We start from the raw sequence: 12,292 nt of genomic DNA, 5'->3' as shown, positions 1-12,292 counted from the left end.
TCACTTCCCAGCACCCAACACCAGAGCCACAACTCCAGCTATAAATTACACAGCAGACGGCTCTCATCGCCGTGCCCAGTGCTTGAAGGAGATTCAGAAAGGTCTGCTGCTATTCCCTCTCGTTCAGGCAGGTCAGGATCGGGTCCTTCAAGTCCGTGCAAATGCTTTTAGCCCCATGGCTTTAAATTATGAGCGGTGACATGTGACCTCTGGTTTGTCTCATGAGACCAGGCACGAGATTTATAATATTTCAGGAAGCTGGTTCCTGCCCTAAACAAAGGGACCCTGCACACTCTGTGAGGCCGGGGAGTGGGAAATGACAGGTGGACAGCCAGGCTGCTTCTCATGGAACCTCCCAGGCTTCACATTGGTCGCCCATCACCGCTGCTGACCAGCCTCCCTTGAAGCCAGCACACGGCCACTTGCCTCTTCACCAGCCTCACACGTGACAGAATCAGCAACTGCAGCAGAGGAAGCTTTCTCATCCTGATTTCAGTCCCAACAGCATTCGCAGTTTCATGTGAGCTTTTACAACACGACATATAAAAGATGCAGAAGTGGCAGGAGAAGCAGCAAAAGACAGAAAGGTTCAGAAAGCTCCAGCACGCTCTGCCGCCACGTTTCCTAGCAGCTTTAATTTCCCCATGAAATTCATAAAATGTTGCCTTCTCAGTCCCTGCTTAAGATGGGTATTTGAGCAGAGCAGACACCGTAACGCTGTGCGTACCCCACACGGAGGGACCATTCTTTGTGTACCTTAACATCCCATATTCCTAGGATGATTTCCCTCTTTCACAGCTTGACTGTTTTATAACAGATTTGATGCAGGAGAAGACAAATTGTCTCACAAAGGAAGGACGACAAATCATCCCGCAGCTCTTAACAGGTTATTTTTTTTTCCCTTTAAACAGGAAATTTCCATAACAGAGGCGTCTGTCTTCTTACCAGGGATGTCAAACATCAGACACTGGGATACGATGATTTCAGCCCATTGGCACAAGCTGTGGTCACGGATACCACCTCACTACTGCCAGCCTCGAAACGTACAACAACTCCTTCCTCAAACAGCAGCCCTTCCAAGCGCTGCACCCTAAGGCCACCTGAGGCACATAACGCCATCGACACGAGTCGACTTTTAAGGCTGAGCCAAAGGTTATGGGGCAAAAACCCACCAAACAAATGATGCCCCAAATGTCACGCTGTAGGACGGCCCTCGATGCCAGCGCTCCTCCCTTTGTTTCACAGAACAAAGCAGGTGCAAACCTGGACTGATGTTCTTCCAGGCTGTGCCTGGACAAACTTGGAAGGATTCTTCTCATTGGCAGCTGCCAGTGTTTGTGCCAGGCAGCACAGGAGCTGCAGTTGTTCCTGGGAGAAGTGCTCTGCTTGCTGGCAGGGACTTCTGTCGTGATGAACGGTGCTGGATTGACAATCTCAGCACTCAAATTCCCCCATTAATCTCGTCTCATGGTGTTTTAATACCCACAGCACAAAGTGAGCTACGTTAAAGGCTGATATCTCACCAACTTTTTTTATTATACTTTTCTTACGTTAAAATCTTATGTCACATAAGTAAATTAATCTTTTAATACCGGGATTTCCTACGACGTACCCCCTTCTGCTTGCTGTAAGGCACGCTGCGACAGAGCAACAGCACTAAGTCCAGAAGTGAGAAAGCTGCCTGGGAATGCACACAACATCCTGGCTGAATCCAAGGGAAAAGCTCTAATCCACAGCTCGCTTGTGGCAGGATAAGCTGTGCCTTCACTCTGCTCCCCAGCAGGCACAGCCTGCTTGCACTAAAGCAGCCAAAAGCAGAGCAGGCCAGCTGCCCTCGTACCAAGCAGGGCACACAGCCAGAAGCTGAAGCCCCCACAGCTCCTACAAGCAAGGACACGATGACCATACGACTTCTGCCAGGCAAAGAGCTGTCCTGGTGTACGATCGATTCTGCCCAAAAGCAGCAACCTGTGGGCTAACTGAGGTGAGAAAGGACCCATCCCAAAACTGCCCTTCACCCCGCAACCTTCAGCCAGCACTGAACTTCAGCTTGCACTGAGAATGCATCTCTTTTGTCCTGCCTGCCTCTACTGCAGAAAGGCCTCCCCTCGCCTCCTGTTCCTGCACCGGTGCCATCTTTAATGATGATGTATGGGTGTCCTTTTCCTCAGCGGTGCTGTGGGGAGGGGGGTCAAACATGTGACACCACCAGCATGTGTATCAACAGCAAATTATAAACCGTGTCAATCCAAGTTAATGCAAAGCTGTAATCCTCTTTAACAAGAGATCAAATCAGTGCCATGAGTTATGTTCATTCTGTAATCTGATAAGAAATAGAGTGAGCCTCTAATAAAAGAGTAATGAGAGCCCTTAATGATGCTGTTAAAAGGTAGCGCCAGTTAAAATATTGCTGTTGTTCCAGCTGATTAGATCACTGTTGCATATTTGCACAATCTTGTTTTACCTGTCAGAATAACCTGAGTCGTCTCGGGAGATAAAGGCGTGCGGGCCAAACATCTGTGTCCTTAAAGAATGCCTCTTTCACAAGTTCCCCATCCTCCAGAGGGATGAAACGATGAGGATGTTCCTCAAACACAGCAGTAATTTGATACTGGACCTCCTTCCAAAATGTCCACGTTTAGTCTCTGTTGCACACACACACGTACAGCGCAGAGAGCTGAAGGTCTATATATCAAAGCTGACAGAGAGATGTAACACCACCAGAATCCACTCTCATCCTCCCAGGAGCACAGACCTTACCCGACGTCACCACAACGAGACTGGGTGGAGGATCCACTCCTGCAGATATGAAAATGCACTCACTTGGCTCCGGACCTACACACCTTTACTGGGAACCTCGAGGCTCGGTCTGTCATTTCCTGTGCCTCTTTTCCCAGGGTATAAAATAGAGAAGATGGGCAGCTCGCCAGCTCTGTTGTACCTGCTGGTGTCAAAGGATGAACCCCAGGTTGAGAAGACAGGAAAAGCACATTTCAAGGGAAGCCCAAGAGGTGACACCCACACGATGCCATTCTCAAGCTCAGAAGAATCACAAACTGACAGAGATCAACCCCGACCTATTCCTGGGTAGTTCCTTCCTCAGCCCACTACTCTCCTCCAATCCACCACTGCAGGGCACTCACATTCAAGCTTTTGCCTTCAGCTTCCTTGTCACAGGGCAGCCCATTTACATAGCAATGACCTTGGACCGATTAGGAGAACCTTGGCCCAAGAGTACTATAAATGTATTTAAGTCTATAAACATATACCCCAAGATAACCATAAAAATCACTTTCCAGTGTATGTTTTAAAATACTACCAGAGAGGGGTTAAAACAGAGGAGAGCTCGAGGCCACCAGTGTCCCACACATTACAACATAATATATGTGAGCACAAGGTTAAACAGCCATGCCCATGCGTAGGGTGCAGGAAAAACTGGCAAGTGGAAGATTAATTGCCTGCACGAATGCTATTATTCCAACCAGCAGCAAGAATAAGAAAGAACGTGGCAGTGATGTTGACAAAGGCAGCATTATACTTGTATGTTTCTTTTTTCAAATTCAGGCCGTAAAACAATTCTGGAGTGACCATCCATCCCCTTCCCCACGCAGTGCACAGGTTGTTTCTCCTCACACGTTTGCTCTTTGTTTCCCCAGCCAGTGTTAAACTTGATGTGCCAGACCTCCGAGAGTCCCGGCTGCCCACAGCCACACCAACACCACACAGGAGCCTTCAGGCGAGCCCCAGCATCACCTGGTAGAATTTTACGTTGTGCCAAGAAGCTACGTCCTTCTTTGCACAGCCAGAGTAGTGTAAGATGGCTGAAACGTACAGGAGGCCTGAGATTTATCCCTAGGTTGAGTTAACCATGTAAATATACACACAGTGAGTGGGGAATACAGTGCTGCAGAGTCACAGACGACTCCCTTCTGCTTTTGCCCCGGCGGTGAAGGGGCTGCTGTACCTGGGGTGTGAGGACTTGGCACAGCCCCAGGAGAACCAGAGCCTGAACACCACTCTGCCCATTCGCATCTGCACATCTGTATTTACTTCCAGGTGTCTACCTGACAGCGTGGCCACTGGTAGAACTTAAGGAGGAATGTTCAGCCAGCTCTATTGCTACTCTTTTTAACGTACAGCTCACTGATATTTTTACATTTCTCACAGAGCACTCTGTTGTTCCAATGTGTGTTTACTTTGGGGTTATGTCTTTTAAGTGCCTGAGCAAGAAAAAAAAACAGCTCAGAGCACAGTCACATCACTGTCAAGTGTACACTGCATTTTCAGTATAGTAATTCACACGTGGAAACAATAAAATTACCTTCTTCTGTCACAGAAGAAAGGTGTTATCATTGCTGCTTCCCTCTCATGTATACAGGCTTGGCTCCTTATTAATTCACCTGCAGTTTAAAGCACATGTGGAATTCCTCTTGTCCAGTGTGGCTGTGTGCTGTTAGAGAAGTATGGTGCTCTGTCTCATCTGAAACAAAAGCTTTGCTGTGCTTACTAACGAGGAAGTGATAATAATACTATTACTAAACCACTGTTTTTTACACCTCCTCACTGCAGACCTCCAGGCATCCCCAGTTCACAGCCACAGAAGCACACTGAGCCAACCATCCAAGGCGACCCACGGGGCCATGAGCAGAACTGAGAGCAGAACTGCCCAGCCTGATGCCTGTGCTGCCCCGTCCTACCCAGGGTTTGCTTGAAAGCCCAATCAGCAGAATTGGACACAGCTGCACACGCAATGCGGCCCTCAGGCCCACTTGCTGGTGTGCAAACACATCAACTGATGTGCTCCGTTCTAGACAGCTGAAGCAGCACCAAGAGATAAGTGACTAAAATGCCATTAACAGAAAGTGTGGCGGCCTCCAAAGCGACTAATAAACTTAATGTAAGGAATAAGTTCCCGCAGTCAGACAATAAGCAGCAGCAGCTGCTGCCACACTGCTGCCACCAAAGAACCCGTAAAACGTGCAAGCCATGTAATAACCCCTCCAAGTGCAGAAAACCCCCAGGAGATGCTCTCAAAGACTCTGTCCCTACCACAACGATGACTGCATTGACACAGCACCGCACATTAGCACCATTAGCTCTAATAGCTCCTGAGGGCCAGCCGGACGCCCAGGCGGGCTGCAGGTGCCTGCTGAGGGGTAAGGGGAAACAGGGTTATGAAGATGGCAGCCAGACGACGTGCAGTGAGGCCCAAGAAGCCCATTGAGCCAAATGACAGTCCAGCTGCTTGGTGCACTTCCATTTGCATGCACTTGGCTTGCAGAATGTGTTTTCTGCACAACTTTTGGAACACAAGTGAGTGCAGCAGACTGCGAAGGAGGAAGCAATGTCACCTCTGGGGACAGCAAACACACTGTGATAACCTTTGGATTATTAGGATCGGTTTTTCTTTTTTTTTCCCCACCTCCCCCTTCACACACATCACACAAGCTGAGCTTTCCCTCACTGTGGGGACAGGGCAGCATCTGCATGCCTGCCCAACCTGCAGGGCAGTGCAATAGGTACTGTATGCAAGTAAAGACAAACATCCTAAACTCTTTAGGACAAAACAGCACAGGTCTAACTATGCACAGAAAATGTCTTAGTGCCAGCATTCTGAACAGTTCTCATCTAGAAGTCTGTGAAATATCCCACAAGGCAACAGTCTAAGAGCATCAGGTATTCGGTTTCCATTTCCCAAAGTGACAAATGACATTTTACTCTCACAAAGCACAGACATGTTCCACACCTCAGGGAAGGGCATCGCTCGAGCCTCCTACAGCCATTCATTGTAAAGATTACAGCAGCTCCCTCCCACAGAAGCTCACCTCAAGATTTAGTTAAAAAAAATCATAATTACGCATAAGAACTATGCATATATACATGGAACTGTCTAGCAGCTATGTACAAACTTAACTTGTACCCTCTTTAGTAATCAGCAAATCAGAACAGTACAGTCTTCTAATAAAACATTTCACTCTTTAAATAGCGATAAACACAAGCAACATTTAGGACTTGTCTGAATCTTGACACAACTATCCCAGCTGCTACCTGAACAAATGCACACTGAACAGAATTTAAGATAGTTGCCACTTCTGTCAAAAGATAAATTCTTTGTAATTTTCAATCGTACCCGTAGACGTTAGATGACTTAGTTGACAATTTCTAGAATAATTCCACAAAACTAAAAGATTTCAAAATCCATGTAATTTGAAAGCAGGAGTAAAAATGTAGGTACTGAGATTTATGAAAATTTCTTGTTTGGTGTCACAGTAATTACAGCGTGAAAGCTCAGGCAGACTGCATGGACAGATGTGACCAAGACACCCAGGCTATGATGCCAGTGACAAATGGTTAACTGATAAGAAGAAATGGAGAGGGCGACAGACTGAAGAACAGGTCAATATCATGCTGTCATGAAGCCATTTGAGAAACATAATTAATCTATTACTCACCTGGCATCATCATTCATCGTACAGTGGTCAATAGGTGCCATGAAGCTCACCAGCTTGCTATGGACATGATACCTAAATAGGGCAGGAATAAGCAGGCAGCACATTAGTAACTACTAATGAAAAGTTGCCGTTTGAATAGAAACATATCAGCCCCTGCAAAGGAAGCGCTGGTTCTCCTGGTGGCTGATATCTAATGAGTTACTACTAACAGTTGGCAATTCTCCCACCTTTCCCTCCTCCTCCTTTCTTATAACATGGACAGAAGAATAATCAGATGATACAATGAACTGAATGGATGACTAGCAAGCAAATCCTTTTTTCAACACAGCTAGAATGAGGACATACAGCATCCATTAATTGTGTGTGAGTACCTAATCAGACTCCCAGACAGACAGCCCTGAAAAGGCGGACAGAGAAACAAGAACTCCTGTTTTCAGCCTGCTCTTCAGCTGGCGTCTTAATCGCCTTCTGGAGTTTGTGCCCAGAGACCTCTGCAGGCAGCAGAAGCACCAGAGCATCAGATATTCTCAAGCATCCATCTGCTATCATGTTTTCCACGCTCTTTGGTAGCATGGGACCTAAAGGATATCAAAATCCTTCTCCCCAAGCAATACCCATAGCTGGAAACTTTTAGCTCAAATAACTCTGAAGCGCAGGATGTAAAAAGAGGCAAAGAAGAAGGCAGGAAAAAGACCTACCCAAAGAACAGAAGGGACATGCCCAAGGCAATGCAGCTCTACATCTGTCTCAGCTTCTGACCCACCAAAATACTTCTGCCAGCTGCAGTGCACCTACAGATACAGGAATCCCCTCCTGCTTTCTGTCCTGGGCTGGGACCTGGCAGTAGCTGTTCATGACTTACGCTCAAGAACCTGACATACACAATTTAACAGAACGAGAATGTGCCTTCAAACCCTCGTGTGTAAGTGCAGGAGATTCCAAACCAGCAGCTTCTGATGTACACTACCACACCACCTTCCCAGCTCAGAAATGTTTTATCCAAGTTGCTGCTATTTTTAGAGCTTGACAAATAGCAGGCAAAAGGATTCACAAGCATTTGCCCAGAATCACCTTTTCTCTCTGTCACCTCTGCACTCCCTTTTGTTTGCTTATGCAGGAACATTCCCTTGAGGGGATTTTTTAACTTACAAGAATATTTCAGAATGGCTCTTCAGGCACAGCACATGCTCACCCCTACACAAGGGCCTCTCTGGGAATGGAAGGAGCAGTGCTGATCTAACACGGTATGATCAAATTGGGGAACAGACACAGCACCACGTGCCAGTGCTGCAACAGACAGCGGGTCAACAGGCTGAACTGTGAAACAGCTCGCTCACATCAACAACTGATTGATTCCCACAGTTCAAAGCTTACAGGCTGCACAGTGCTGTTGGGACTGAGCAATTCTGATAAATTCTCTGACACGAATTTGTTTGCTCAGAACTAATTATTGCCGTGTATTCATAACCAGGACTTTGGCAAGCCTGGTCTAGCAGACACAAGCTATCTAACTCCATCCACGGGACCACATCCCATGCTGCAGCAGCCAAGGACCAGACATGACTGACAAGAACAAAGGTGTGCACACACTGCTCCTCCACAGCTACCAAAGGAACGTCTGAGCAGGACAGCACAGGGCTGGGCACCAGCTTTCCTAAGCTCACCCTTTTTGGAATGGCTTGCTTCTCCCTTTGGTGCCTTAATCTCCCCACATACGAAGGGGACAGGTCCTCATGGACAATTTGACAAGGTCAAATGCTTCTGAAAGCACTTGGAGATGCTCAGACCACACAGTGAACTAGCACATTTCACTTGGACATGCTCTAACATTGAAGGTTTGGAAAAAGATTGCTAAAAAAGCAAGAATTACAGAGATGGATGAAATGTAGCGTGTGATACTTTGCTTCCCAGGATCTCCAAGTCCTCTATGAAAAGAAATCTAAGAACCACTATCTCAATCTAAGGGAGAAGCGGGGGAAGAGAGAATATCTGCTAAGCAATGTGGTCAGAAGCAATGTGGTTAGGGAGACACAGTCTTTTAGTGGAAGAACCATCCATGTAAAAACACCTATTTGGGCTCTATTGGACTATTCTGAACAAGATGCTGGAGCTTACCTCCATCTTAATACTGACATTTTTCCCAAGGGGTCAGTGCAACTTTTATTTAGAGAACAAAATAAAGAGGCACCTAAGATCCGAGGCTATGGACTTAGCAAGGTAGCCCATCTCAGGAATGCTGAAGCACACAGATTGCTCACAACAAGAATCCCCCATCATTCCTGGAGGTTTACGAGTCTGACTCAGTTGTGTGATGCTGTCAGTAGTTTTGACTGAATCATGAATATATCCAATTACGCGTGATGCTGACAGAAAAGAATATTGATAGTCAATAATTATAGGCTTTTCAGGCCAACAAAGTAGCTCTTCTCTCTTTTAATAAATTATCTTATGACATCTATCTTAAAAATTGCTATGCCAGGCCTGACCCAGACTGACTCCACTGACTTTCTATCAGATGCCATCTCAACTCACGATTTATAGTTTACTCACAAAAGGATGGTTAATGTTGCAGATTTTTCAGGATGTGGTGCAGCTTTTCAGCATGCCTCCCTGCCACAAACACCTCCTTCACTACAAATCATGCAGTCATGCTAAACTCAGGGAGACTAATATATCTGCTCTGCAAAGAGGAAAAATAAAACAAGCAACTATCTTCTCCAGGCTGCTTTCCCTCTCTAGCCTGCAGAATGGACAGTTCTTTCATGGGAAACCCGCATTACTGACTGAGGAGTCAGAATCTGAAGCTAAAGAAAGCTGTGATGTGACTTAAAAATAGAGCTTAGACACTACATTCCAACTGTCAGTGGGAAACAGGCATTTACCTCACTTGGGCTTGTTTACAGGTCTTCCCCTCAAGCTGCTCTCCACATTTTAGCCTGCTAAGTATATATTGCACAAGAAGTGCTTATTGGCTTTCACCAGAAATTACAAACCCAAATTGCTTAGGGGCATCTGTACACCCCTGCCAGGTGTGTTCTGAGACCAACAAACATTCTTGCTAAGACTGATCTGGAAGCACTCACAGGTTGTATCCAACCAACCCCTTACCTTAGGCTCAAAGAACATTAAGACTCCCCAGAGGAAGTCTCAGGCCACGGTATCTTGCCCTGAAGGGGATGAACACGTGTGCCAGTGCATCCCAGAGCCAACCTACTGTAGTCCAAATTTACTTGGCAAAATCAGAACTTCAGGCTGCCTGCAGAAGCTGTCACCCACCGGATTTTCCTTCCTTTACTGGCTTTTCTGTCCACTTTCTTCTTTATTTTGCTTCGTAGCTTCTGGATGGCCAGCCACTGTCTGAGGAATGTAAAAACACAGTTACATGATTTTTAAAACCACAAGGCAAATGAGCATCAGGCACACTGAGGTCTAAGGCCCTTCCCAGCTCTTCTGATTGCCGCATTTGCAAAAATAAAGGAGATGAGGACCTCAGGACAACAAGTATGAAACCCCAAATGACCATGTTACTGAGTCACTCCAAGAACGCAGCAGTTAAACAAGAAGCACTTCTCATTCCAGCCACACCAGGCTCCAAGCTGGTCCTGCTGGTCCCAATGAGATGATCACTGCTCACTGAGATTTCTTCATCTGCAGGGAAACCCATGGAGGCCACAGGGTTGGCTCTGTTTTTTATTCTTTCATGATTACAGATTATTATTTTTTTCAAGAATCTTTAGGATTATGAAAAGAATCTTTACCAAATACAAATGCTAAAATCCGTTAAAAAAAAATCTTTAAAAGGTACTCCTCTTTTGTTTCAGCACTGCTTATTAGAGACACTTCTTTTCCGTGTAGAAAGCCCATAATGGAGCAGATGGTCTGACCAGTTCTAAACTGACACTTCAGGTCAAACAGGTTATGCCAACCTCATGAACGGAATCACCACAGTGCAGGAGATGCTCTGAATTTATTTCCTCCCTCAGTTCTGCATAACATATTGAAATGATAAGCAAGTATTTCCTCCCACCATCTCTGCCTATTAAACCAGCAGGAAGAAAATCCAGCAGGAAGTCCTACATATCGTTCCACCTCTTACAAAGCAGAACTACAAAAAAAAGAAAAGCAATCAACATTTTCAGAAAGTGCTGCTTGATTCCTAATGGAATTGAGAAGGGAGGGCTCGAAGTGCTCAAACAGAATGCCATCAAGTCAAAAAAGTTCTCAGTAGGGAAAAACTTCTCCAAGTTATAAATATATTTTTTATGAAAATGAGCGTCATCTCACCTGATTTATACAACGAAAACTCAACATCGGGGAAAAAAATCTAGCAAAATCCAATTACTGCAATCTTAATATAATCTTAATTACTGTAATCTATTTTATTGTAAAGTCAGATAAATGTACAATGTAATCACCACTTAAATGTAATTTTGTCTATATCGTGTTAAATTATAGTGAATAGCTTTCCATAGTATTTCAGACGTACACAAAATACATTTGACACACTGCACTAAAATTTGGATAGTATTTTACAAGGATAAAAGTTATTTCACTTCCAAAATTTCACCTAATGAATTTTCTCCCCCTCCCCACACACACACTCCCATAGCTACTCTTCCAGCAGGGAGAACTGGAAGCTCACAAGCAGTTTTGCATTTCAGGGCTGGGAAGGAGCTGGTGATGCTGCAGATAACTTCCTACTCACCTGCCCATGGCAACTTGATCGTTGGGGTCCAACCAAGTGGTTTTACGCTCTATCAGTTCTCGAAGGAGCTGGAAGACAGACAGCAATCCTTTTTAGAAGCACAATAAAGACAACTGAATGCAAACAGGTTCAAGAAAATTTTCCTCAAGAAAACTTGAGGAATGCGCTGCCACAAGTTCCCAAGGAAGACAGCTGCCCCTCACCGTGGGGCAGAATGAAGAGCTGAGTTTGCATTTCAGGGATCATTACTGTTTGTTGGGCTTTTGGGAGTCTAAAAACACGGGAGCTTTCACTGCTGTACACGACTCCTGTTGAGATGGGGTGGAATGCTGGAAGATGTGCAGTGAGATCCCTGCCCCACATGCCTTCACAAAACAGAACACAAGCGCTGCTCGGTGCTCACACTCTGAGGAACAGAACAGCAATGTAATTTTTACAGCCAGAGCAGGAATGCTCAAAGCAGGTTCTTCTATTTCTTTTCATGTCCTGAGGGTTAGGTTTTGTCCTTTTCACTTCCCGAGAGCAAAGAACATTGTGAACAGCCTTTGGGATACTTGACCAGGGCTGCGTGTTTATCACCCCTCATTGCAGATGGTGCGTGCTGTGCCTGGGGTACGAGCTGCACAGTGACACAGAGAACAGAAACAAACCCTCTGAAACAGAGGGGCACAGATCTCTTCTAGATGCCCACATCTCAGCACCCAAACCAGAACCAGTCCTGGAAATGGGAGAGCCCAGCCCACCCAACAAGACAGGATGAGTGACACTTTCCTTCTACCCCGTATTTCTGCTGAAGGAGGAGGGTTGGAGCACAACAGTCAGTCCCAGCTGAGCAACACCCACAGAGCAATGGGTGCTGCCCACACTGGCACAGCTGATGCCCAGAGCTGCCCCTGGGCACTGCGAAACTCACCCACTCCTGCATCTCCTGAGCACATAAGTACACCATGAATGAAGGTGCAAGGCATGCACCCCACAAAAAATGCCATCAAAGTAGGCAGTTATCATTTTATGACTTTTTTTTATTATTTTTTTTAATTTCTAAACCAGTGACACTTAAGTACCAGAGAACATTTCATTCCTGTCCACATCTTCCCATCTTCCCCTGCCTTCAAGGTATACATCAGATTACAAA

At 45.8% G+C, this 12,292-nt stretch overlaps 1 protein-coding gene and 1 long non-coding RNA gene across 2 annotated transcripts in view; both read right to left on the bottom strand.

Annotated features, from left to right (window-relative positions):
• Window positions 1-1,119, bottom strand: part of LOC100542869 (protein AATF) — an 8,391-nt gene extending 7,272 nt beyond the window's left edge. The window contains exon 1 of the mRNA XM_010722147.1: window positions 1,048-1,119. Within this exon, the coding sequence (XP_010720449.1) occupies window positions 1,048-1,119 (72 nt within the window). The remainder of the gene's footprint in view (window positions 1-1,047) is intronic.
• Window positions 1,120-6,406: 5,287 nt separating this feature from the next.
• On the bottom strand, window positions 6,407-11,255 carry LOC104913920. Its single transcript, XR_795706.3, has 3 exons — window positions 11,158-11,255; window positions 9,729-9,809; window positions 6,407-6,524 (listed from the first exon to the last, which is right to left on the bottom strand). It is a non-coding gene; the product is annotated as an uncharacterized LOC104913920 (long non-coding RNA).
• Between the last annotated feature and the right edge of the window lie 1,037 nt (window positions 11,256-12,292).

Source organism: Meleagris gallopavo, chromosome 21 (genome assembly GCF_000146605.3).
Source record: "Meleagris gallopavo isolate NT-WF06-2002-E0010 breed Aviagen turkey brand Nicholas breeding stock chromosome 21, Turkey_5.1, whole genome shotgun sequence".
NCBI lineage: Eukaryota > Metazoa > Chordata > Aves > Galliformes > Phasianidae > Meleagris > Meleagris gallopavo.
This window is presented reverse-complemented; position numbering and strand designations above follow the sequence as displayed.